The 27,655-nt window shown below is 49.1% G+C and overlaps 1 protein-coding gene across 1 annotated transcript in view; it reads right to left on the reverse strand.

Moving 5' to 3' along the window:
- Nucleotides 1-27,655, reverse strand: part of cacna1c (calcium channel, voltage-dependent, L type, alpha 1C subunit) — a 142,816-nt gene that overhangs the window by 88,954 nt on the left and 26,207 nt on the right. Inside the window, exons 2-3 of the mRNA XM_084702019.1 lie at nt 19,240-19,618; nt 15,037-15,142 (exon numbers count right to left, since the gene is read on the reverse strand). Coding sequence (XP_084558145.1) covers nt 15,037-15,142; nt 19,240-19,618 — 485 coding nt within the window. The remainder of the gene's footprint in view (nt 1-15,036; nt 15,143-19,239; nt 19,619-27,655) is intronic.

Raw genomic sequence — 27,655 nt, forward strand, 5'->3', positions numbered from 1 at the left:
AGTACAGATGCTTGTGGTGACAATAGAAAGAGACAACTTAGAAAAAGAAAGAAAAGAAGGAAAGTGTTGAACCTGTGAGTTAGCAAGTGAGAGGGTCACGTTGGCTGCAGGTTCAAATCGCCCCTGAATGCAGTTTTGGATAAAAGCATCTGCTAAATGAATATATGTATTTTTATTTTTTTTACACTCACATACATACATATATTATGGGAGTCAGATGGCTGAGCGGTTAGGTAATCGGGCTATTAATCAGAAGGTTGCCAGTTCGATTCCCGGATGTGCAAAATGACGTTGTGTCCTTGGGCAAGGCACTTCACCCTACTTGCCTCAGGGGAATGTCCCTGTACTTACTATGAGTCGCTCTGGATAAGAGCGTCTGCTAAATGACTAAATGTAAATATATATATACATACCCTGGCTGGGGGATGAACAGGTTGCTTTGTCAGTGCCTTAGTAAAGAACCATACTTATGGGGGGGGGGGGGGGGGGGGGGACACATTTTGATCATTGTCCATTGTCTCTGTCTCTCTATTTCCTTCTCTCTTTCCTCTCCCTATTGTTTCGCTCTGTTTCTTTCTCCTTGTAGTCACATCAGGGCACTCTCTCCTCACTCTCTTTTTCAGAGCTTTTATAATAAAAACATTTAAATCTACACATGAAAAAGGAAGTCAAAATATCCCATCCAGCAATAATTGGATTTCCTCAGATCAACTGAAGTCCTAAATCTCCCTTCTCCTCCAGTGTGTGTGTGTGTGGGTGTGTGTGTGTGTGTGTGGGTGTGTGAGGGTGTGTGTGCATGTGCATGTGTTTGTGCGTGAGCAAATTTGATCCTATGTAAGCCTCATACATCAATATCCTAACCAGGCCAATAATAACACTGATGATCCAGCTTTACTCTGCCGTGCTGTCTGATCCTTCAGAATTAGCCTTAGCCGCATAGACCTAGCATTTAGCAGTTAGCATTCAGTCCATTGAAATACAGTTCAGGAGAGTTAGCCTCAGCTGGACCAAAGTACTAGAGTTAGCCTTCAGTGAATGGACTAACACTAACAGTCTAGCATTAACCCTGAGGTGGACGGGGAAAAGATGAAGGGGGAGGAATAGGTGCGATGGCATCTAGCTGAATCATCGCAATGAGCACATTAACATATGAATGTAATCTCATTTTGTCTCAAGGGAAGGGAGGGCAGGAGAGAAGGAGGGATGAAGAGCGGAAGAGAGTAAAGGAAGGAGAGGAGGCTAGTGGAGGAGTAAAGGGGTGACTCTGGAGAAGGAGTGAGGAAGAATAGTATGGAGGAGGAGTTTACGGGGGGTTGTGGGCAGGAAAAGCTAGGTGGTCTTGTTGGGGTGGTCTTCCTGTTCTCTCCAAACTAGGCCCGGGGGGGGGGAGGCTGGGAGAAAGTATTATGGGATAGATTAGTCTTGTATCTCTACTCACATCAGAACATAGTGTGGAGAAGCAGAGAGAAAGGGAGAGAGAGAGAGAGAGAGAGAGAGAGAGAGAGAGAGAGAGAGAGAGAGAGAGAGAGAGAGAGAGAGAGAGAGAGAGAGAGGGAGTGAGGGGGGTGTGTGGTGGGGGTAGGATGTGAGCAGAGTGAATGAAGATCAGCAGCTACATACATAAACTAGTCCTCCCTTGAGGGAGACCCACTCATAAGACATAACAGACAAGAAGGGATGGAGAGGAGGAGGGGGGGGCAGAGAAAGGGAGAGGAGAGGAGAAGAGAAGAGAGAGAGGAGGAGAGGAAAATAGAAGGCAGGGAGAGAAGGGAAAAGGAGGGAGAGACAAGCTGCTTTGGAGACGGTTGCTAGGCAGCGTAGTCAGGCGGCTAACTTTAGCCCAGGGCTGAGGCCAGAGGTGAGAACTAGTCTCCCACTGCCGTGGTGTGTGTGTGTATGTATGTTTCTGTTTTTGTTTGATAGAGGAGCGCCCTGATATTCAACAAGACCTCCCCTATCTACCACATCTCTGCTCCCTGTATTGACCTCTGAGTAACCATCACTTCTCTCTCCATCAATCCCTCTCTCCCCCTCCATCCCTCGATCCCTCTCTCTCTCCCCCTCCATCCCTCGATCCCTCTCTCTCTCCCCTTTCATCCCTCGATCCCTCTCTGTCTCCACCCATCCATCCCCTCCCTCCATCCTCTTAATTCTCCTTCCACCACTCTTTCTATAGCCATTCCACTCTAGACCCTCTCTCTCCTCCTCCAACTCTTTATCTACCTCCATTCCTTCCTCCCTCTCTCTTGCTTGCTTTCTCTCTTTATGCATCCCTCCACCCCCGCCTCGACATCATCATTCACATTATCAGGAAAGACAGGAGAGAGAGGAGAGATAAGTGTGAGAGAGAGAGAACAGAAAAGAAAGAGAATGGAAGCGCACAGGATGGAGGGAGGAAGAGAAAGAAAACATCCTTATATGGACGTTTGTATTGCCCGAGTTGCCTGGCAACCTAAAAGTTTGCACAAAGACAATTTCAGTGTAATAATCTCACTAAGATGTTTGTCTCTAATGACCATCCATCCATCAAGACTGACAAACTTTTAGAAGACATTTGGCTAGTCGCTATCCACCATAATACATTCAGTTTGCCAAAGCTTGTCTCAAGTCTATGTCATAATATGCGCAATGCTAGTCAATCTAGTGGCCAGCTAATGTATTTAACACAGACCTGTGTAAGAGAAACATATGTAACTTGGGACTAAATTTGGTACTGAATCCTAACCCTTCCTTATTGAAGCAAAGGAGGAGTGAAGGCATTATAAATCAATCCCAAACACATTCGCATCGTGGTTCTCACTGGAGGAGAAGGGACTATTTTCAGCAATCCCAGATTCACACCTAGAGGATGGCAGTGCTTCCTCCACTGCGTTATCAGTCTTCCTGTCACTCTCAATGGAGTCTAGTTCTCATTCTGCAGATCAAGCACACACACACACATACATGTAACCATGTTCACATCTGCACTGACGGTGAGTCTGACAAAAGTAGTAGAAAGTTAAGTTCTCCCCTTCTTCCTCACACCTCTCCTCTTCTCCCCTCCTCTCTTCTCCGCCCCTTCTCTCTTCTCCACCCCCCCCTCCCCCTCCTCTCTCTTCCCCTCCCATCTCTAGCCCTCTGTCCCTCCCCCGTCTCCCTCTCTTTCTCTTTCTCTCCCTTCTCCTTGGAACATCAAAGCTCTCATTATGGGGTATGTGAGAGGGTGCTCTAATAGGAATGGTTAGCATGTGTAGCTATACACTGCTGTGTGTGTGTGTGTGTGTGTGTGTGCGTGTGTGTGGGGGGGGATCTGTCTTGCCTATTGAAACAGGATACTGTGTTGTTGATTTGCCTCCAGACAGGAATCATGCAAGGTGGTAATGACCTTGTTACATATTCACGCATACAATTACCACACAGCCAATTAGACGCTGGCTGTGCTGCTAAACACAGGGGGCAGTCAATCAACCCCCCCCCCCCCCCACACACACACACTGTCTCAAGACCTCTCCCTTTCTATCTCGTTGTCCCACTCTTTCTCTTTCTGACACACCTCTCCGATTGTTTTCTTCTCCTTTTCCGTATCTGGTGTGTGTGCATTCATCAAATACTAAAATTGCAGTTCAGATCTTACGCCTGTAAGGGCATTTTTAAGCCTGGCTTTTAGATCAACAGAATTCAGTTAAACACCGCAAGGTGTGTGTGTGTGTGAGAGAGTTTACGAGTGTGTTTGTGTGTGTGTGTGTGTGTGAGAGAGAGTTTACGAGTGTGTTTGTGTGTGTGTGTGTGACTGGCATGTAATCCAGAATGTGTGTGTCCCAGTGTACAGGTCCCCTAAGTGCTCTTGGCCGGTGGGACTGCAGCAGACTGCCTTCTGCCTCCATCAGCACTAAGTCTGATTAAACTTCAGACTGCCTCTCCCTGCCTCACTCCACCTCCCCCTGCCACTCGCTACCTCACTCTACCTCCCCCTGCCTCTCTCTACCTCACTCCATCTCCCCACATTGCATCACTCACGGCACCAAAGTCTATGAGAAACTACGCTTCCTTTCTCACACCTCTCCCTCCCTCTGTTCATATCTTTGCCCCTCCCTCCGCTGGCATCCAGGAAGTGCTCAGAATCTGGTCGGCTGCTTTATAATTCATGCTGCAGTCACAAGCTCTATTAGTCCGCCATCGCTACAGCAACCAGACTGCAGTGGTGAATCATGGGAAACTGGGCCACCTCCCAGGAGTCTCCTGTACTGTCACACACACACACACATATATGCATGTACACACACACACACACACATACACACAGACAGATGCATGCACACACACACACACACTCACACACAGACACTTGCATACAAACATACTTATCTATGTTTATCTTATCTACAGACCTGACACCTATATCAGTAGATGGACTTCCATAAAAGCGAGAGACAGAGAGAGAGAGAGAGAGAGAGAGACAGAGAGAGAGAGAGAGAGAGAGAGAGAGAGGAGCAGATTGAATAAGAGCAAGTCATGTCCTCATTTGAGCTGTGTGGTTCAGTCGAGCCATAGCCCACTCCAGAGTGTGTGTGTGTGTGTGTGTGTGTGTACATGCATATATGTGTGTGTGTGTGTGTGTGTGTGTGAATGACAAACTTTTCAGTATAGTTGAAGCCAATCCTCTCATGTATGGATGGAGCAGTGTCGGTAACAGCAGCTCATGTAGAGTGACAGGGCTAACACACACACACCTGTTCTGGATGAGGAGAGTGCAGTAAGTTCCTGTGTGTGTGTTTTTGTGTTGCATATGAAATATAGAAGACGTAAAGATCACTTTGCTGCTTCGTAGAACCCAGTCTGCTATATTATTTATCTTATTCTTCACCGGCAGCAATCTCTCACACACATACACACATACACACGTACACACAAACATGTAGGTACATAGGGACACACTGACATGAAGACACACACAGATAGACACACACACAGATAGATGGACACACACAGAGATACACAAACGCACACACAAGCAGGTACACAGGGACACACTGACATGAAGACACACAGATAGACACACACACATGGACACACACACACACAGATATAAAGACACACACAGTGATCAGTCCTCTCAGCTAGAGGATGACAGGCTCAGTGGAGAAGCTGCAGAGGGAGATCCACAGGAAGGTAAGAAGAGTCACGCACAGTACAGAGAACACTGCTTGATTACTCATTCACACACACACACACACAAACATAGACAGACACACAAATATTCAAACAAGGAGAGGAGAGTAGGTGAAAATCTTCAGTAAATGAGATGGGCAGACAGACAGACAGAAGAACAGAAAAACAGAGACAGACAGACAGACAGGTAGGTAGGTAGGAGGTTCTATTTGTTGAAGGGAGAGGTGGGAGGTTGATAACCTGGCCTCTCCCTGACTATCCCCCTCCCACCCCCTCTGTTCTGTTACCCCTGCATCAACATCAAACACACATGCAGCCACACGTGCTCTGAGATACATGCACACAGACAAACACGCACACAGACACACACACAAACACACACCTTAAGCCTGTCACATGCAGCGACCGAGAGAGCAGGCTCATCTGTTGCTATGGGAACGGGCCCTTTGATGATGCACAGACACAGGCAGTCACCACACATGTACACACACACACACCAAACAGGAGGAACATAGCAACTTATAGCTTCCACAATTAATAGTTGTCCAGACTCTATCACACTCACACAGTACCTGCACGCTGAATATCAATACTGTTTCATGGGGGAGATATCTGGACAGATTTTTAAATGTCAGTAAATATCAGAGAAAGATGACAGAATTCTCCACAGACTGTGTGTGTACTGGTACTGGAGGGAGGGAGGGAGGGAGGGAGGGAGGGAGGGAGGGAGGGAGGGAGGGAGGGAGGGAGGGAGGGAGGGAGGGAGGGAGGGAGGGAGGGAGGGAGGGAGGGAGGGAGGGAGGGAGGGAGGGGGGGGGGAGGAGGGGAGAAATTCAGAGAATTCTGTATTCTGTAGGGAGCAAAGGATGGAGGAGGGAGGAGGATGACAACATGAGGGGGGGGGAGGGAATGAAGAAGGAGGAAAGAAGGGAGACTTTCTTGCGGAGGGAAAGGGGAGTACTCTCCATAGACAGAGTTCATCTCGGGAGTCTTGACATTATCCCTCATACTGGGACTGGGGGGTGGGGGGAGGGGGTGGGGGAACATGGGGAGGTGGGGAGACACAGGGGGAGGAGAGAGGGAGAGGTGGGGGGAGGAACAGGGGGAGGTGGGGAGAGACAGGGGGAGGAGAGAGGGAGAGGTGGGGGGAGGAACAGGGGGAGGTGGGGAGAGACAGGGGGAGGAGAGAGGGACATGTAGGAGGGGGAGGAAGGGGAAGGAGATGGTGGGAGGGAGGGGACAGAAGAGAAGATGCGAGGCAGAGAACAGGGTCATGTGTGTGTGTGGTGCCCAGGGTGTCATCAGACCATGGCGTGACGGACTCACGGCTGACACGGGTCAGACACGGTGCAACATGCATGTTCACGTCAGATGGTTGTGGTGATGTGTATGGCAATGGTGACATCATAGACCAAAGGGCCTAATGGCTGATCAAATATTTGCATTGGTAAGGACAGACAGATGGACGCACGCACACATACACACACACACTTGTTGAGCACCCTGTTGTGCTTTAAAGCTTGCCTCATTGTTGCCATGGCGGCACTGTTTGCAGGGAAATAGCAAATGTTTGTGTGTGTGTGTATGTGCATCCACACATGTATCATTGTCTGTGTGTGTGTCAGTGTGTGTGTGTGTGTGTGTATTGTAGGTGGTAGCTAGGGCTGTGTCCTCATTAGGCTAAAATCAGGGCTTCCTGGTCCATGGATATAATAACAACCTTGATAGACACACATATGCTATGTGCACACAGACACACAATCACACACAGAGTTTATAGAACTACCACACAACTGAGGAACACCAGTAAATACACAACCTGTGTGTGTGTGTTTGTGTGTGTGTGTGTGTGTGTGCACACAGTGTCCATCTTATGTAAAAGCATCATTAGCCTAAGCTTGGCTGAACTGCTATGTCCAGTCTTATATAAAGCTATCATTAGCACAAGCTAGTCCCTGACACTGTAGAGTTAGCTTGTAAGACTCAGTCTAATATAAAGCTATCATTAGCACAAGCTAGTCCCTGACACTGTAGAGTTAGCTTGTAAGACTCAGTCTAATATAAAGCTATCATTAGCACAAGCTAGTCCCTGACACTATAGAGTTATCTTGCAAGACTCTTGTGTCTTGTGTGTGTGTATGTGAGTGAGTGAGTGAGTGAGTGAGTGAGTGAGTGAGTGAGTGAGTGAGTGAGAAAGAGAGAGTGAGTGAGTGAGTGAGAAAGAGAGAGTGGGTTAGTGAGTGAGTGTGAGAGAGAGAGAGAGAGAGAGAGAGAGAGAGAGAGAGAGAGAGAGAGAGAGACAGACAGACAGAGAGACAGACAGACAGAGTCTGTCTGAGCAGTTCAACTGTGTCAAATGTTCTGATTGCTTTTTAAATCACCATTAGCTACATACGAGAGAGAGAGAGAGAGAGAGAGAGAGACAGAGAGAGAGAGTGTGTGTACTACGTAAAAGGAGGAGGGGTAGTCAACTGGAAGTCAAAGATGTGTGAATGCTAGTACACACATAGTTACACACACACGCGTTGCCGTTAGCCTGTTGTTCAGCTTTTGACAATTTATGTTAAGTGTTAGAGTGTATTTGCGTGCTTGTGTGTGTGCGTGCATCAGGTGGTAATTGTGAAGCTTCATGTGCCAGCGATTCTGATTATCCTGAACACCAAATGACTGCAGAGAAGTGACCTGGCTAATGGATGTGAGATTTGGCAGCTTTTTCTCACACCCGCTCACAGATGTCATTACAATAAACTGCATCTATCAAACAAAAATGCTTAGCAAAGCATTGCACATGACACCGACAACTGCTCCACTCTGTAAACTTCTTGCTGCACACCAACGTTTTCATCACTACATACATGTACTGTACTTCTTGAAATAAATGCTGATATGTCTTTTGTCTGTATGTTATAATCAAACACTATTTGAAATGATTTTATATTGCATTTCAAATGCACTGTATTCATTTAGCAGATGCTTTTATACAACACTTTTAGGGATAATCAAACCTTTGAAGTCTTGATCTGCAGTCAAATGCTCTAACCACTAGGCTGTGCCCCCCTTCGCCCCACACACACACACACATTTTAGATATAATGTTGTTTTTGCAGCAGTCTCCTATGTAATACTCGATAGATGAGATGATGTTGCATTGTGGGTAGAGATAGTATTGTTGTTGCATCGTACCCGGAAGCTGACCGTATTTTTCACTGTGCCTGTAAATACAGTCTACTCCTTGACCCTGAGCATAATACTGTTAGAACGACACACTTCTTATCCTTGATGTTCCGCTGTCCTGATGTCCCTTTGAGTAAGAGTGGCTGCTAAAGTGGCCTTTGAGTGTGTAAGTGGCTGCTAATTCACAACATGTAATATATAAATCGACTGGAGCACTGACAGAGATTTGAAAATGTGAAAACAACGTCCCTGTATACAACGAACACATGCTTGTGTGTATAGCCTGGATTGTGGTGCTTCCTGAAAGTGTTTAGCTATGTGTGCTGAATGTTCAAACACCAATCAGACCTCCAGGACTGTAAATATTTACATAGCTAGGGGCCTGAGCTCAAAACATGGAGCCATAGATCTGTACGTGTGCGTGTCCCTACTCCCTACCTATAGCCACACACACATACACGTCACGCTGAGAGCTTGATTCTGTATGTGGGTCACTCTGATGTGGAGACAGACAGTTTTAGCTCTGTAAAAATACCCAACCCTCCCCATAGAGAGGACTGAGGGGAGCTGGGGCTGGGGACCAAATCAGAACACACACACACACACACACACAATGATGTTTTCACTGAGAGTCCTCTCATGTCCAGTTAAACGGTAGTCACAAACTGAGCTGGTGTTAGTCACCCCTCTCTCACATACGCACACATACTGCACACACGCACCCCAGTGGTGGGAAGGTCCTTCTCCATCCTGATTTACTGTGTTCTAATTTCCTCCCAGTAAGAAATGCCAATCCGTCCTCTTTCTGGACTGTTCTGTGGTCAGAGTGTGTGTGTGTGTGTGTGTGCATGCGTGCGTGCGTGACCACTTTATGGTGTTTTACCCTGACATGTATGACAGAGAGAAGCTAAAATGATATCCAGGCACTCTGGGGTCAAACACACATTCACTGACCCCAATCACACACACCACAGACCAGTCCAGAAGGAGGACAGACCTGCAGTCAAAATCAAAATTAAACGTAAATGCTCTCTCTTTCTCTCTGTCTCTCAAACGTGCAGGCACACACTAACCATAAGAGTCCTTTAGTTGGAGATCTAGAGAGAGCTGTTACCACTGCACACCTTATCTGACACACTCACCACAGGTCCTGGCGTGGATGTGTGTGTCTGCGTGTGTTTCTGTGTCTTTGTGTGTGTGCTTTCTCCCACTGTTTTGCAGTATGCCAGCCAGCATGATTTTCTGGGTTTTCTAACCCACAACCAGGTACAAGAGCAGACCGCTCTCAGGATCAGATCAAGGCACGGTTACATGATCACTTAGTCCCAGTTGTGTAGTCCATGCTACATACCAGAAGTGAACGTTTCGGGATGCACTTTCTATAGCAGCTGAGGGAAAAACGTTGCAGCTGTGTGCGCTTTGAAAAGGGGTCCCCCCTGAAACAAAATACTAAAGGTTGTAATTTGTTTCCCTGTGACTCTTCATGGGTGTATCTAAACAATCCCGGCCAGGGAGAGAGCTCCCTCTCTCTCACTCTTCTGTTTCTTTCTTCTCTTCTTCTCTCTTTCTCTCTCTCCCTCTTTCTTTCACACACACACACTCTAAATGTCTCTTCCTTTCCACTACCCTCCCCTCACTCTGTCGCTTCCCCTCTCTCCTTCCAGCCTAGTCCCTCTCTCTCTCTGTTCTCACAGGTCTCTATAAATACCTCTGTTTACATGTGTCCTCTAGATGTCCTGTCACAGTGGTATGAAGGTCTGCTGTCCACACTACCAGGAAGGAACTACGGGAGATCATGGAAGGACCAAAGAGGGATTAGGAGAGAGACCAGGGAGACACCAGCCACACAACTAGCTGAAACCAACCCAGCTCGCATGGAACTATCTAGCACACAATCAGCTGACACAACAAGCCTTCCACTATTATAACTATCAGTGAGCACTGATCTCATCTCAGTTTCCAAACCAATGGTCTGTCCAACATTAGAGGAGGAGGAGGAAGAGTGTAGCTGTAGCGGTAACAAACACGCTAGCTAACTCAGAGTGTGAGCTTGTCCTGCCTGCACAGCAGAGACGAGCCAAGGATGTTGCTTCTGTGTGAACGCCTTCGGAGTGAAGGGTTTGGAGGCATAGAGGAACTGAACGGAGGGATGGGAAGGGTGAGATGGAGAGAAAGAATTGGGGAGATGGACGGAGGGGTGGGGAGAGGGGCTGGGGAGCGAGGGGGAGAGGGCTTTTGTGTTCAGGGCTGTCAGATACTTCTATCCATTTTAGAGTTCTGCTTCTCCTACTCTCCTCTCACTCCCTCCTCCCATCCCCTCTTCTCCCCATTCCTATTCATTTCTCTCCTATTCCAGCCGAAAATATATATCGGAAAGAGAGACAGAGAGTGTCAGAGAGAAAGAGAAATGGAGAGAGAGAGAGAGAGAGAGAGAGAGAGAGAGAGAGAGAGAGAGAGAGAGAGAGAGAGAGAGAGAGAGAGAGAGAGAGAGAGAGAGAGAGAGAGAGAGAGAGAGAGAGAGAGAGAGAGAGAGAGAGAGAGAGAGAGAGAGAGAGAGAGAGAGAGAGAGAGAGAGAGAGAGAGAGAGAGAGAGAGAGAGAGAGAGAGAGAGAGAGAGACGGAAAGAGAAGGATATAGAGGAGAACAAGAGTGGATGAGGTGGTTCAGGGTGTGTGTCTGGAAAACTCTCCCTCTTTATCACCAGAATGGGGCTATTAAAAAAGGGGCAGAGAAACAGAGAGGGGGGGGGGGGAGAGAAAAAGTCAGTATAACGTGATGCCTCAGCTGCCATTTCTTAGAGACTGCATCATTTTGGTTTATAGGCAGAGAGAGGGGGAGGAGCAGGGGGGAGGAAGGAGGAGGTGAGGGAATACGCAGGGAGGAAAGAGGGGGTGGGGGGAGAAAAAAGGTATGAGATTCTCCATGATACCTCTTACGTGGTGTAACTACACTGCATCTCACTCCTCATGGTCGTCCTCCTCTTCTTCACACATTTGCGTTCCGCACCCCTCCTCTCCTCCCCCCCCTGCAGGTTACCAGATCATAAAGAGGAACCTTGCATTCCTCTGCACCTATAAATAGCAGCCTAGCAACAGCCAGTAAGCAACGTCCACTGTGGCAACTGCGAGTCAGTATCACTTCCTGGTCCTGAACTCGCATGTTGTCTAGGTGGGATGGTACATCACAGACGACACAATATGCCAGCATTGATATGGGCATCTCTGTTGATGGCAACCACCAACCCCCCCCCCCACACACACACACACACACACGCACACACACATGCATAAACACACATCAACAGTGACCCAGATCCATCCACCTCAAGAGGCAAAAAGGCTAATGCTAGCTAGGCCATCCATCAACTCCAGTCATTCTGACCTTTGCTGTATGCATTCAGCACCTGGAGGTGAGATCCGATCTGAACTAATCCAAGACTCTGCCTTGTTTCTCTTCTGTCAGAGAGGAAAATGGAGACACACACATTCACAGGGGGCAGATGCACACAGGGGGTAACACACACAAAGACAGACACAATGAAAGACAGACACACACACAGACAGACACACCAACGCACACAGTCCCACACAGATCTGTGCTTCTTCAGACGGGGAGATAGGCGTGTGTATGAGGACTGAGAAGGGCCATTACCTCCTAAAGAGTGATTCATTCACTCAGCCGAGGAGCACTTGTTTCGCCTCACTCCATGCTGTGGCCAACTCTGGGCTGGGCTGGGCTAATTCATCTATTTGTCCTCAGGCTGTGTGAGTGAGAGGCCTGTCACCTCCCAATGCAACACTCACTCCTCAGCTCCCAAACAGACAAACCCCTGCTATTCAGAGCACTAACAAACCCATCACTCTAATCACTTTATACTGTGTGTGTATGTGTGTGGGGTGGGGGGGGGTAGGTTAGGTAAAGGGTGGAACTGAGTGCTTCCTGCTCTGGGGAAGGCTTATCCTGGTGCACCTCGCTTTGTCTGATGTGAATGGGAGTGTGCAGCACACAAAGAGGATCAGAGGTAAACGAGGAGCTGGCAGGTTGGTTCTTCTCACAACTCTGTAACCAAGGAGAAACATCACCAGGGCTTTATATCCATGACAACCTCTCCTCCTCTCGCAGGATTGCTGGTGGTGTTGTCAAGGAGACGGAGAGGCGCATGGTGTTGAAACACAAACTGCTCCCCCGCAAAAAACGAATGGTGGAACAAGTGTGTGTGTGTGTGTGTGTATGTATGTGTGTGTGTGTATGTGTGTATGTATGCGTGCTTTTGTGTGTATGTTCTGGGATGTAACAGATGAAGGTTCAAACAGACAGTGACCAGGCATGACGAGTTATCGAACCCAAGTGTAATCATCCTGCAACCAGTCCATTACAGAGTGGGGGGGGGGGAGATAGAGGAGGTGTTTGGTTGTATGTGTTGGCGTTTGTAGATGCGTGTGTGTGTATGTGTGTGTGTGCCTGGTTATATGAGGGTTGAGCTGATTAGATGTGGGAGGTGTGTGGGGGGGGGAGGTGTGTGTGTGTGGGGGGGTGGGGGGGGGGGGGGGGGAGGTGTGTGTGTGGGGGGGGATCTCTCTTCTGTACTTCCTGTCTGGGGGACGTTTCATGTGTCAGACTCAAATATGGTCCAGCTGGGACTGCTCAGGCTAAATTGAAAACACACCAGCATGTGTGTGTGTGAGTGTATGTGTGTGTATGCATGTGTGTGTGTTTGAAAGGGAGATCAGAGAGGCTGAGGTGGGTATAAGTGTGGCTTGTTACAGCAAAGTTTAAAGGAAGGAGCACACAACAGCCTTGGATGTCCTATGAAAGCCTTTTTCAGCTTCTTCTACACAAAGATGGGGGCAATGTCATTACAGACACACACACCATCACACACATCCACCAAAATCCCCACCCCATACACACACACACTCACAAGCTAATCATACACACAGACACACACACAGCAATCACACAAGCTTTGATGATGTTTCATACTGTGACATATGTACTTCAGGGGGCAGAAAAATACCATTAAGATTGTGTTACAGCTGAGTGATAGATCTGCAATGGAGAGAGGGGTGGTGTAGAGAGGTGGAGGGGGCAGAGGGAGTGAGGGGTTGAGAAAGAGAGAAAAAGAAGAAAGAGAGTAAGAAAAAGAGTGATGAGGAAGGGAGAGAGAAAGAGAGAGAGAGAGAGAGAGAGAGAGAGAGAGAGAGAGAGAGAGAGAGAGAGAGAGAGAGAGAGAGAAAGACCGAGACAGGGAGGAAGTGATGAGGATTACAATAGTAGTTGTTCCCCTTCCCTGCACAGGCCTGCCATCAGTTTCCATGTTCTCATAGTAGACTAGATGGAAAGAACATAGTGTGTGTGTGTGTGTGTGTGTGTGCGCACACATGTCTGTGTGTGTATGCATGTGTGTGTGTGTATGCATGTGCTGAGGTGTAACGGATGAAGATTCAAACAGACTGTGGCCAGACATGACGAGTTATCGACCTTAGAGTAATCATGCTGCAACCAGTCCAGTACAGAGTGTGTGGGGGGGGGGGGGGGGGGTGAAGGGACAAGAGAGGTGTGGGGGGAGAGAAGAAGGGAGGAGGAGTAGAGAAGGAAAGAGAGAAAGTGGGAGAGAGAGAACTAAATGAGGGGAGACTAAAAGAGAAGGAAAGAGGAGGGGAGAGAGGAGGAATAGGGAGAAGAGCGGAGGGAGGAGAGGAGGAACATGGAGGAGGAGAGAAGTAGACAGCGTCTCTCTTGTTTGACAGACAGGCTTTATTTAGCCTCAGAGGACAACTGTCCACACCTTTAATATAGCCAGACACCAGCAGACTGACAAACATCTTTACTGGCACACACACACACACCCCACACACTTATAGACGAGAACACACACCACACACACTTATAGACAAGAACACACAGACACGCACATCCACGCATACTCCCACACAATCTTACGGAAGGGTACACACACACACACACACACACTTAAAAGAGAGCTCAGTCAAGTTTGATCAAGCTGACGAGACTCACAGGAGGGCCCATCTGACAGACAGGAAAGCAGGCAGCTGAAAGACCTAAAGCACATGTTCTGACGTATCATCTGTCTATTGATCCTGTATCAGGGATGTTTTCCGGTTCCGTTACCGCGGCAACTCTGTAACTGGACCACTCGGTTTCCTTACTGCGTCTCTAATGTCACCAGGATTTTGCTGACGCCCATCCCATAATAACCCTATGAAATTACAAACCACTTTACAGTTTCAATTGGAAATAAAAGTAATATACACTGCATCCAGACTAAAGGTTTATTTTTGATAGAATCCCAACCAATCAGAACTGTCCGAGACTCAAACTGACCAATCAAGGGAAAAGACCACCTTTCTTGCCTCTGCTTAGACACTTGTTACCCAATCACATGTTGCGAAACCACAGAATACAGCCCATGAGAAATTAGCTAAGCAATCAACCAGCAAAAAACTGCATCATTTCATTCATTCATCCTTCCAACCACCCACCCACCCACCCACCCACCCACCCAACCAGCCCATAAGTCAATCCACCCATCGATCAACTAAGCAATCAATCAAACAAATCAATGAACTTACTCAACCAACCAACCAGACCATAAATCAACAAATCCACCAACACACCAAATCAATCAACCAATCAACAAACTAATCAACCAATCAGTGGCTGCATGCGTCCGTCCAGCCCAGAGTGACTCACCAGGTTGGAGTTGGTGGCGTTGGAGTCATCCTCAGGGAACGGGATGTAGACAGCCAGGGCCACACAGTTAGCAAAGATGGTCATCAGAATGATGATCTCAAACGGTCTGGGAGACGAGGGGTTAAGGACACAAACACACGGAAGCATAGACAGTCTCATGAGGAAGGGCTGGGGTCGGGGGGTGGGGTCGGGGGGTGGGGTCGGGGGGGGGGGCGGGCGGGCGGGTGAGATAGAAGGAGGGAGGGAGGCAAGGAGAAAGAGGGAGAATGTGCGTGTTCATTTGGAGAGCAGTGGAGAAAGGGAATGTGCCAGTCTGAGAAACACAACAGAGCGATGAAAGAGAGGGATGAGACACAGAGACAGAGAGACAGAGAGAGAGAGAGAGAGAGAGAGAGAGAGAGAGAGAGAGAGAGAGAGAGAGAGAGAGAGAGAATGACGGACAACAGAGAGAGTGAGAGAGGGTAAAAGGGTGAGAAGGAGAATTTCCATTCAAAAATGTGAATTTTACTGGCATTTTTTGAATTCTACTGGCATAACTGATGGAGTGTGGAGGTTACTGTAAAAGTGTGTAAAGAGATAGTTAGAACTCGTCCTCTCTCCTCCCCTCTCCTCCTCTCTCCTCCCCTCTCCTCTCCTCTCCTCTCCACTCCCAGGATTAGGCCATGCCCTAATATGGGTGTTGAGAGCGCGAGGCTGTCGCGTGGTGTGGGAGGAGACAGGAAGCAGGGGGGAGGGGGGGGGAGGAGGGAGATTCGGGTGTGCTTTATATGGGACAGTCCTTGAGAGGGGTCTGACCTCATTAGAACTGGACTCCCTCTCTCCTCTCCTCTCCTCCCTCCCTTGTTCTATCTCTCCATCTCCCTTGTTTTCCCAGCGGGGCAGTGGAGTCAGACTAGAGTCTGAGAGGAATCTGGCTTTCATCACCACAAATACCCTCCATTGCTCTCCTTCCTCCCATTCCACTTAAACCTCTCTTTCCTCTCGTTCTCAATCTCCTGTTTTCCTTCCATTCCCCCCCTTCACCTTCCCATTCTCTCTCCCATTCCTGTATTTCTCCGCGACCAGAAATAGGACAAAAATACTATCTTTAGACATGGCATTGGTGATTGATTGATCTGGTCTGTCTCAGAAGTAACCAAAAGCCAAAGGGGAGGGGGGGGGGAGCAGGAGGGGCAGGGAGGGGCCGGAGGGGGGGACAGGCTTGGGGGAGTAAGGAGGAGCAGGGCCAGGGCAGAGCTGGGCTAGGCTGGAGGCTGTCTGGGGGGTAAGGGAGGGCGGGGGGGGGGGGGGGGGGTCTGTGTGAGTCTAGAAACTCCTCTAGGCAGTGTAGCACTTCTTTCCTCTGTCTCTACAACTTTAACATGAGCTCCACCCAAAGACACACTCCCCTACAACCCCCCACCCCTCTGCTTCCTCCTCTCTCTCTCCCCATCACCCCTCTGCTTCCCCCTCTCTCTCTCCCCATCACCCCTCTGCTTCCTCCTCTCTCTCTCCCCATCACCCCTCTGCTTCCCCCTCTCTCCCCATCACCCCTCTGCTTCCTCCTCTCTCTCTCCCCATCACCCCTCTGCTTCCCCCTCTCTCCCCATCACCCCTCTGCTTCCTCCTCTCTCTCTCCCCATCACCCCTCTGCTTCCTCCTCTCTCTCTCCCCATCACCCCTCTGCTTCCCCCTCTCTCTCTCCCCATCACCCCTCTGCTTCCCCCTCTCTCTCTCCCCATCACCCCTCTGCTTCCCCCTCTCTCTCTCCCCATCACCCCTCTGCTTCCCCCTCTCTCTCTCCCCATCACCCCTCTGCTTCCTCCTCTCTCTCTCCCCATCACCCCTCTGCTTCCTCCTCTCTCTCTCCCCATCACCCCTCTGCTTCCCCCTCTCTCTCTCCCATCACCCCTCTGCTTCCCCCTCTCTCTCTCCCCATCACCCCTCTGCTTCCCCCTCTCTCTCTCCCCATCACCCCTCTGCTTCCCCCTCTCTCTATCCCCATCACCCCTCTGCTTCCCCCTCTCTCTCTCCCCATCACCCCTCTGCTTCCCCCTCTCTCTCTCCCCATCACCCCTCTGCTTCCCCCTCTCTCTATCCCCATCACCCCTCTGCTTCCCCCTCTCTCTCTCTCTCTCTCTCTCTCTCTCTCTCTCTCTCTCTCTCTCTCCCCATCACCCCCCAAACCCTCTCCTTCTTCGTTCTCTTTCCCCCTCTCTCCGCATCACCCACCTCCCCCTCCATGCACAAACATCATCATACATCAATGTGGCCAGCCAACTGGTGACAGCATCGAAATAAACAGAGAGAAGGGTTGATGGAGAGAGAGAGAAGAAGAAGCAAGTAGGAGAGAGAAAGGGAGCATGAAAAGGAGAGTCACAAGGAGAAGGATGAACAGAGGAGGAAGGATATATACACACACACACACACACAGTCCATGTGAACTTTGCATAAATCCAGGTGACAGGGCTAACAGGTTGGAGCAGTAATAGACCTGCTACAAGCAGCAGTACAGTACTTAACACTGCGACCACTGAACATGGCAATTACATCCCTTCTAAGTGCAGCTGGGACGGCCTTCTGTCTTCAAGCTAAGGGAGTGCGCGTGGTGTTTGTGTCTTCATTTCTATGCGTGTGGCTATATATGTGTGTGGTTGTGTGTGTTTCCGTGTCTCTGTCTGTCTTTGTGTGTGTTTGTGTGTATTTGTGAGTGAAAGGTGACAGTCAGGGCTGTATAATCAGTCATGAGAGATGATGAGTAGCTATAATCACCATCTTGGCACCACAGTGAAGGTGCTAAGAGAGGTCCAGGGTCAGGGTTATACCTGATTGAGTGTGTGTGTGTGGGTGTGTGTACCAGCCCAGGGGAGAGCTTAGACAGGCCCAGTCGACCTGTTGAGAGTAGCAGTTGGCATGGTAACAGGGGCAGGAAGAAGAGACGAGATGTGGGTCTAGTCTCTCTGGAGACGGAACACAGCGGTGGGGGCTAGATGAACACACACACAGAGACACAGACACAGACACATACAGACCCACACACACGGACACACACACACACACACCCAAGGTAGGCAGACTGGCGCTGTTGAAGTGGTCTAACAAGTACAGGTCATCCTTTCAGAGGAGAGACCAGTTAGAGGACAGGACAGGCAGGGCGAGACAGGAAAACCAGGGGAGACCAGGGGTGAGATGGGCAAGACCAGTTAGAAGAGAGGAGTAATACCAGTTAGAGAGTCAGATTAATGGAGAAACATAGAGAGGGGGAATGAGGGAGAAAAAAAGGAAAAATGTCAGTTCTATTCCCACACTTCTTCTCTTTCTAAATTTGTCTCTGACGTGAGACCCAGCCTCTTCTCTTCCCCCACCCCTACCTCCCTCACCATCCCTCTCCCTCACCATCTCTCTCCCTCTCCCTCTCCCTCACCATCTCTCTCCCTCTCCCTCTCCCTCACCATCTCTCTCCCTCTCCCTTCCCCCTCTCCCTCTCCCTCTCTCTTGGCCCCTTCCATTCCTCCACCTATCTCCCCCATCTCATTCCCCCTCCCCTCAATCAGTGTCCTTTTAGGAGGACTGATGGTTCAGGGTGTGGACGGGTTTCTCTCATCAATATGTCAACACAACACATGGGAGGGGCTAATCTTCACAGCTAATAAGCAATTATTAGCGCCCAGGCTGTGAACTGGCAGACAGCCCCTCGGAGCCAATAATCAATCAGTTTCACTATCTCACGATTGGCAGTGGGGCAGGGAGGCGGGAGGAATGGGGGCAGGATGCTCTCTCACCAACTCCCTCTCCTCCTCACTCCCCCTGCCTCCTCCTCACTCCCCCTGCCTCCTCCTGTCTTGCTCTACCTCCTATCGCTCTGCCTCTCTCTCACTCCTCTCCATTTGTCAGCTTTGCTTTTCTTTTCTCCACCTCTTCCTCACCCCTCTCACCTCCTTCTCCTCCTCCATTTCACCCAACCCCCTAACCTCTCATTGTTCTCAACCCCCAGGTGAACATCCTCTTGATTCGCTTACATGAAGACATAGCTCTTTCTCTCTTACTCTCTCAAATAGTATAAATACTGTTCAAGAGGGAGGGAAAGGGATTAGGGAGGGGTTAACCTGCATGTATGTGTCAGCACACAACCCCACCCATGAGCCCAAGGACACTGTCCGTGTGTGTGTGACTGTCTGTGTGTGTGTGTGTGTGTGTGTGCCCCACCCCTCAACCCAAGGATACTTCCACTCCACGATGCTGATGCAGGCCCTGCGGATGGGGTTCTTCAGGGTGAGGCAGAGCAGGGCTCTGGGCGGCCTGGTGGCTGCCGTGGTGGTCTGCTTCTTGGGCTTGGTGTAGTGCTGCCTCTTCCTCTGGGTGGAGCTGACGGTGGAGATGGGGGCGCCCGCGTTCCCCATCGCCTTGGCCTGCCGCGCCGCGTCGATGGCCGCCTGCCAGGTGAGCGCGGCGCCCGGCGTGGCCATGTGCTCCGGGGCCAGCCCCACCACGCCCCCGACCCCGCCCGCCACCCCCCCTCCGACCCCCCCGTGGTCGCTGTGCTCGTTCAGGCTGGCCGCCATCACGGGGGGAGGCGGCAGCGCTGGGGGGGAGTAGTCGGAGCCTGGAGGGGGAGACAGGAGGGGAGGGAGAGAGAGAGAGAGAGAGAGAGAGAGAGAGAGAGAGAGAGAGAGAGAGAGAGAGAGAGAGAGAGAGAGAGACATGATTAGTGACGTAGACCAGGCTGTTGGGATGGCATTGGGCAGCGTAAGGAGTTCATCGTCACATCTTGTTGGCTGCCCATCCTGAAATGATAACATTTCAATTGCTGCCCATCCTGAAGTGATTATCTCTCTCAACCAAAGTCTGGATTTCTCTGTACATATTGCCAGGACTGGTGTAATGGAGAGAAGAGAGGGGGGCGGGGTGTTGAAGAGGAGAATAACGAAGAGTGGGAAGAGGGAGAGGAGGAGAAGAAGAAGAACACATTCTTTGGCCTGGCCTGTAATCACGTTCAATCATTCTGTCTAATGATGACATGTCAATCCAATCCAAATCAGGGCTGTATGCCTGGATGCATGGAGAAGCGAGAGAGAGAGAGAGAGAGAGAGAGAGAGAGAGAGAGAGAGAGAGAGAGAGAGAGAGAGAGAGAGAGAGAGAGAGAGAGAGAGAGAGAGAGAGAGAGAGAGAGAGAGAGAGAGAGAGAGAGAGAGAACGAGAGAGGGACAGGGAGGGAGGGAGGGAGAGGGAGAGAGAGAAAGCAGGAGAGAGAGAGCGAACGAACAAACGAACGAGATATGTCTTGTAAAAAGGCTGTATTCCCAGCTGATATGTCAGGATCTAATTCAATTACTTCACCTAATTCTCGGATCTGTTCTAGGAACTAGAAACACGTGAAATTATGACTTTTTTTTTTTTTTGCCGGGGTAGGAGGCGGGGGGAGGGACTGTCACTCTGGCAGAGATGACTGGAATCCCATCTACAGTCAATTGGACAAGCAAAATCAAAAGGGTTGAAGGGGTTCTGGTCATGTTGAACCCTCTGACAGAGAGGCGTCTTCATGGCGCCTGCTAGCTGAGGTGTTATTGTTGCACCGTGCTCATGCCACACAGGTCACTCGTCTCCAGCCACTGAAACACCACTAGAGCTGCACACCTACCCATCATTTTCTTGGACGTCGTTTTGTATGTGCTAAATGACTCTGATATGAAATGTCTTTAAAGCACAGCAGGCAGAACACAACACGCCAGACTTGTCATTTCCTGTTTGTGTCCCAACGCTGACTGTACCTGGCTCCAGACATCATCCAAGTGTTTAGACTGTCTGTTCTACTCAGCTTATTAATAAAAAAAAGGGAAACGTGTCACGAAAGGTTTCTGGTGATGTGAAATGAAGTGGATGAATAAAGATGATGGCTGTGAGGGTGGGACAGCTTCTGAAAACACCCCCCCTGCAGAACCCACATCAACACAAACACTAATCAATCTGTCAATCCATTTGATTGATTAGATAACAGATCGTTGACATGGTCTGACACACACACACACGTTTGCATATGCACACACACACAGGTACAAACAGATGCGCGCGCACACACACACACACAAATCAATAGTCTCCTGTTAGTTCAGTAATGTGGTTCACAGTGGAGGGATGATGAGCTCATAAAGCTGTTAGCAGATCAATAAACATGATCACTCACTCTGATTAGGAGAATGGACCGATCTGCATAAACACACTCAAGCATAGACAGACACACATGCATGCTCTCTCACACACACACACACACAGTCGCTCTCTCTCCCACAAACACACATCTAAAGGCGCACGCACACACGCGCATCAATCCAAACCGCGCACGCAATTTCTCTCGCACACACACATGAACACGCACATCAACCCGAACCACGCACACTCTCAGTCATACCCACACACAGTCACAGACACACGCACATGCACACCCAGCGACGGTCAGAGTCAGTAGGAAACAGTGGAGGAACCACTCCCCAAGTTGATAGATGTGGAGTCAGACAGAGCCAGACTGGCTATGATGATCCCCTCACACTGTTACAGGACCAAGGACAGAGCACTGTCCTACGCCTGGACACACACACACACACACACTAAGACGCGGACATGAACCCCAATACACAGTTCCACGAACATGCAGGCACGTATATGCAGTATGCGCGCACACACACACACACACACACACACAAAGCTCAGAGACACAGGCATGAGCACACACAGTCATACATGTGTGCGCGCACACACACAGACCTATATAGCAGGGCAGTAACTCACTTCTCAGGCTGACAGTCACCAATCCCAGCTGAGATGTCCTCACTCTATCTGTCCTCCTTTACCAACTCTCTCTCTCACGCGCTTTCTCTTCCTCTCTGTTGTCTCTCTCCGTTTCTCTACCCCTCATCTCTCTCCGGCAGTTTGTATCGCTTCATCGGGCTCTCTCTCAATCGCTCTATCTTGCCTTCTCTGTTGTGCTCTCCATCCCTCTCCGCCTCTCCTCTCTATCTTTCCTGCTTCATCGAACTGTTTCTCGCTCCCTCTTTCTCTCGCTCGACCAGTGTCCCTGTCTCTCCATCTCTCGCTCTGTCCACCTCCCTCTCTCCCCGCACAATATCTCACCCTCTTTTGCAAGTCAATTCAGACTCATGCTGGTATCACACAATCAATACCTTGCACAGAGTTGATGTTTTCACACAAACATTTCCATGAACATATTGAATATCCCTGTTGTACTTGTATGATAATACACAGTGATAAAATGCAATCTTACAGATAACAGATCAGCCCAAACTCAGAAAAACCTGTTGTATCCTCGGCGACACTCCAGCCAATTAAAATTGGCACTCCAGCCAATTAAAACTCATAATGAGCGTCATTCATGGTCAGCCAATGATATTTTACTGAGGTTGACTTATGACCCAACCCCCTTCCCTCAGCCCTCTCCCATCTTGGCTCCACCTTCCGTTGTCCTGAGCCAAGATGGCCGCCCAGTGTCACAGAAGGATCTGATGGCGTGAAACTGCCCAGGGCTGGCTCTACAGGGGACTAATGTGAGAAGAGGACGTGTGTGTGTGCTGACCTCCGTCCCACATCCTCACTCCACCTCTCCGTGTGTATTCATTAGTCAGTTGACAGAGCCTAACCCTAACCCTTTCCCCACACGCCTGTTTCCTATGTAACACACACACACTCACATACCAATGTTTTGTCAACACTACTTGACAGTAAAGCAGCAGTGTGGGGGGGGGGGAGGGGGAGGGAAGGAAGGAGAAACAGAAAGAGGAGAGAAAGATTGAAAGAGGGTGAAATCTGTATGTGTGTGTGTGTCTCACTGCAAGTCCCATATGTGAGCTAATACATTAAGGACTATAATCAGCAAGTTAGGAATGCAGGTTCCTCACCCCCCACACACACACACTCCTACATGAGGGAATGAGAGATATCTTACACGTCTACCGTGTATCTATTTCTTATGATACTGTACTGCTCCCCTCCACACAGCACTGCATGGAAACAGCAGTGGTCAACAACACATTGGAGAGAAGGACAGGGGAGACCTGGAGGGGGGAGGCGTGAGAGAGGGAGAGATGAAGAGAAGATTGGAGGTTCAAACACAGTATGCCTGTGCAGGCCTCACACCCAGCTTCTTTCTCACACACACACATTCACGCACGCACACGCACACACACTGCAAGTAGATATTAATAACCTCTCATTAATATTAATCTGCAGAGCAATGTGGGGCCGGACTAACCCAGATATCCTGGAGAAGAAATCCCTCTTTACCTCTCTCTCATAACCACAACCACGACACAACAGATCCACAACGCAACCACCACATAAATCGAACGCAACCACAGCACAACTAACTTAACCCCCCTGACCTCCAGCCCAACAGCAAACTAATCTGACATGAGTCATGAATGCACGTGGCCATAGAGCAACGCAAATGCTTGTCATGGGATCACTGTAGTACATTTGAGAAACACACCCTATCCTCGTCTGATACACACACACACACAGGCACGCTTTCTCGTACACGCTCTGTGTTTACATTTCTGGTTAGACAGCCTCTCCATCTCACAGACTAAGTGCAGCAGCAGTCTGGAGGTTTGAGTGTGTTTCTGTAGGAAATGACATCAGCATTGCTCCTGAAACAAAACAACACCTTAACACACATTTAATTCCCTTCAATAAAACTTTATTGCCGGTTTCATCTAAGCAGACTGCGGGACGCCATTTTATGTCTCATCAATAAGTGATCTGACATCAGCACCTATTAATATAAAGAGAGGGAGAGAGGAGAGGAGAAAGGAGAGGGAAGGAGAGAGAGTGGAGGAGCGACAGAAAGAAGAGGAGGAGAGAGACCAAGAGAGTGAGACAAAAAGACAGAAAGAGAGGAGAGAGAATGAGACCGGCCAAGAGTTGTGATAGAGTTGTGTTCTTGCTCCACAGAACCATAAAATGATAATAAGCTCAACCTGGCTTCTCCAGACGAAAGTCTGGCTACGTCAAGCTTAAAACGCGTCACAATCCCCACCCCTCCAAAGCGCCCATCAGGAGAAACTGGCAGAGGGAAATCAAACACACTTTTGATCAATGTTTGTCTGTGTGAAACTCACTCTGACGGCTTTATAAATACCTCTAACAGAACTGGCAGTACAGCTTTGAATAAAGGAGCACATACACACACACTTGAGCTACAGCACACAAACGCACTCTTAAGGGCACACTCCTGCAGTGTACAAACGCACACAAGACCATGAGCAGACATACACAACAACACAGGGGCCAGGAGGTAAGAGAGAGAGCAGAGAGGGCATGAGAGGAGAGCGACACACACGCTCCTCCTGACACACATACATGCATGCCCATTTACACACACACACACACACACACACACACACACTTGCATGCACAACACTGACACACACACTCTCTCTCACACGAACACACTCACTCAGAGGACTAGGCTGAGAGGGGGCATATGTTGAGTGGGCGGAGGGCCATGAAAGGTGGCACCCACTGGCTCAGAGAAGAACTACTCCATCTGCCTGGCCACTTCGCCCCGGCCCTCCCAACCAATCGCAGAGGGCCGTCTGAGCACGCTCAGATCCTCCCTGACCAGGAAAGATCAGCAGCGGTCACTCACTCCGAGTAGAGACACACACACTGAGACATGCTTGCATGTACACACCCCAGTTGATGGCAAACACTACTGATGCAAAAACCTGTAAAGTTGTCATTATTGATGGGGAATAGTAAATCTATTAATGTATCAAATAAAAAACTAAAAATTATTATTCTGGTTCCTTAAACATCATGGATTAACAAACTACTGCAGCTTAAGAAACATTTAGCAGAGCGAGATATGCATACAGCCTGTGTTTGTGTGTGCATGCGCATGTGTGGCAATGTTCTGCATGGTGAACACTGTAGGCTATTTCCCCAGGGAAATCAGTTGTAGTATGGGCATTTTGCCGATTATGGTCTTCTCTCCAATTGAATATGGCTGATTACTGTATGCTTGTGAGTGATTGTGTTTTGTAACTGCATGCAAGTACATGTGTGTGTGTGTGTGTGTGTATGTGTGTGAGTGTACATGAGTGTGTGTTGTCTCAGCAGGGCAGTAGGACCTTAGGGTCAGTACTCAGTGCGTGTGTGTTGATGACCTGTCAGTGGCCGCCCCTCTCTGTCTCTTCTCTCTCCCTCGACCTCCCCCCCTGTCTCTCTTTCTCTCTCGCCCTCATCCCCCTGTCTCTCTCTCTCTCCGAGTCTGGCCAGTGAGAGTAGAATTTGCAGGTGAGCTGATTAACGTGGCTAAGAGACAAATCTGTTCTTAAAAGCATCACACCCCTGTGTGTGTGTGTGTGTGTGTTGTTGAGTATGTATGAGGGTTGTATGTTTGGGGGGGGGGGGGTGACTGTCTGTGCATCTACTGCACCTCCCCTCAGATATTAAACATAGTCTTGACTAAGTCAAACAAACCTTCCGTACTACCGTGTCTTGTGAGTCAGAGAGCCATTAGCTAGCAGGCCAGTAACCACTCGCAGTGTGAGCATGTGTAAGTTTAAGTATGTGTGTGTGTGTGTGTGTGTGTGTGTGTGCATGTGCAAGTCTAAGTATGTGTGTCACTCCGACAGGACTTTGCCATCTATCCTGTATACACTTCAACCTCACTAACAATGACAAACTCTGGACTGTTTCACCAGTCTATCACACCTCTCCTCTCTATGTCTCCCAATCATCTCTCCAACCCTCCCAGCACCTTAACATACCCTCATCCATTACTGTGTCCCCAAACCCAAACATTTAGAAGACCATGTCATCCAGCCTGCCATCCAGCCTGCCATCCAGCCTGCCATCCAGCCTGCTATCCAGCCTGCACTGAGAAGCTAAATCTAATTTTCTGAGTACGTGTGTGTGTGTGTGTGTGTGTATCTTTCTATCTGCCAAAGCCATGGGACATACTTGTTGTAGTCCTAAAACCTGGGATTGTAGTCATTCAGACCGGACCTGGGATTGAGAGGTTGCTCACATTTATGCAACATTTTCCTGGAACATTTTCCTGGAGTTTCTGGAAAGCATCTGTCCTGTGGGTTTATGAGTCTGCTGTGGTCTATCCTGAGAGAGAGAGAGACAGAGAGAGAGAGAGAGAGAGAGAGGCAGAGAGCGATAGACACACTCTGCTGTGGTCTCCGCTGAGCCTGTAAAGTGATATCTCTCAGTCAGGAGGAATGTCACTTTGTGGATGATTACAGTGAGGTCATAGAGGGGTCACAACATCAACCAATCAAAACTTTGAATACGGCTAACTGGTTTTGGACAGCCAATTACTGGCATGCATGGAAGTTATTATCTTTCTCCCTGTCTTTCACTCTCTCCTTCTCTCTCTCTCTCTCTCTCTCACTCACTCACTCTCTCCTTCTCTCTCTCTCTCTCTCTCTCTCTCTCTCTCTCTCTCTCTCTCTCTCTCTCTCTCTCTCTCTCTCTCTCTCTCTCTCTCTCTCTCTCTCTCTCTCTCTCTCTCTCTCTCTCTCTCTCTCTCTCTCTCTCTCTCTCTCTCTCTCTCTCTCTCTCTCTCTCTCTCTCTCTCTCTCTCTCTCTCTCTCTCTCTCTCTCTCTCTCTCTCTCTCTCTCTCTCTCACCAGTGACTCATCTCTTCCACACCAGGCTTCTTCAAACAGGATCATTCCCAAAACGTCCCATTTTACCCCCATACCATTCCCAGGACATGCTGATACCTCTAATAGAAAATATTCCATAGGAAAGTCCATGGTAAAAGCTAAGAACATGAATGCAGAGCCAGGAGTTTAGTATTCCCACCTGGAGGTCTTCCAAGACAGGGTTTTCCTGGAGGAGGGAGCAGACATTATGCATGTGTACATGTAGTTAGCGTAAAGTATATTTTGGCCTTAAGTCAGCCATGATGGCTCAAGGAAGCTAACATGAAGGTATGCCTAAATAAAGAGAGGGAGGAAGTGTGGCCAGTGTAATTGAGATGTTATTGTTGCACTGTGGTTAAGATGTGTTTTTGTTCATCATGCCTGATTGCTGAGATGTTCCTTTGTAATGTGACTAGTAAATACAGATTGTTCCTCGAAGAACACATTCGTCTTTCAACTGGCTGCTCTGGAGACCCAGGGAGGGGAACATTCAAGATGTGCCAGCTGGGGTGACATATCTGTCACCTCCTTATTTTTATTTGTTCTTTGTGATGACTGGGCAACATCACAGAGTGACACTCTCACACAAACACTCACTCACAGAAAAACTGCTTTCCAGGCCAAGTGGCTCATTATTAAGAGAGAAATGCTTGCCAAACCCACTGTAACCTCATGTTCACTGTCTCTCTAAAACTCACTTCCTGCCATTCCAGGCACTCGCCTTCACCCAGCCTCTCTCACTCCGTCGTCATCAACCAGCCTCTCTCACTCCGTCACCATCAACCAGCCTCTCTCACTGTCAGTCTCACTGACTTTAACACTATCCCCGCTACACCCTCTCCCCTCCTTCCATCACTCCATCCCTGCTCTCTCGACATCTGTCCGTCTCTCAATCCATCTCTCTCATCTCATCCCTCCATCTCTTTCCCCCAGCTAGGCAGAACACATCTTTACACTGCCGTTCCAAC

This window comes from Hypomesus nipponensis, chromosome 7 (genome assembly GCF_054491055.1).
Source record: "Hypomesus nipponensis isolate SF chromosome 7, ASM5449105v1, whole genome shotgun sequence".
NCBI lineage: Eukaryota > Metazoa > Chordata > Actinopteri > Osmeriformes > Osmeridae > Hypomesus > Hypomesus nipponensis.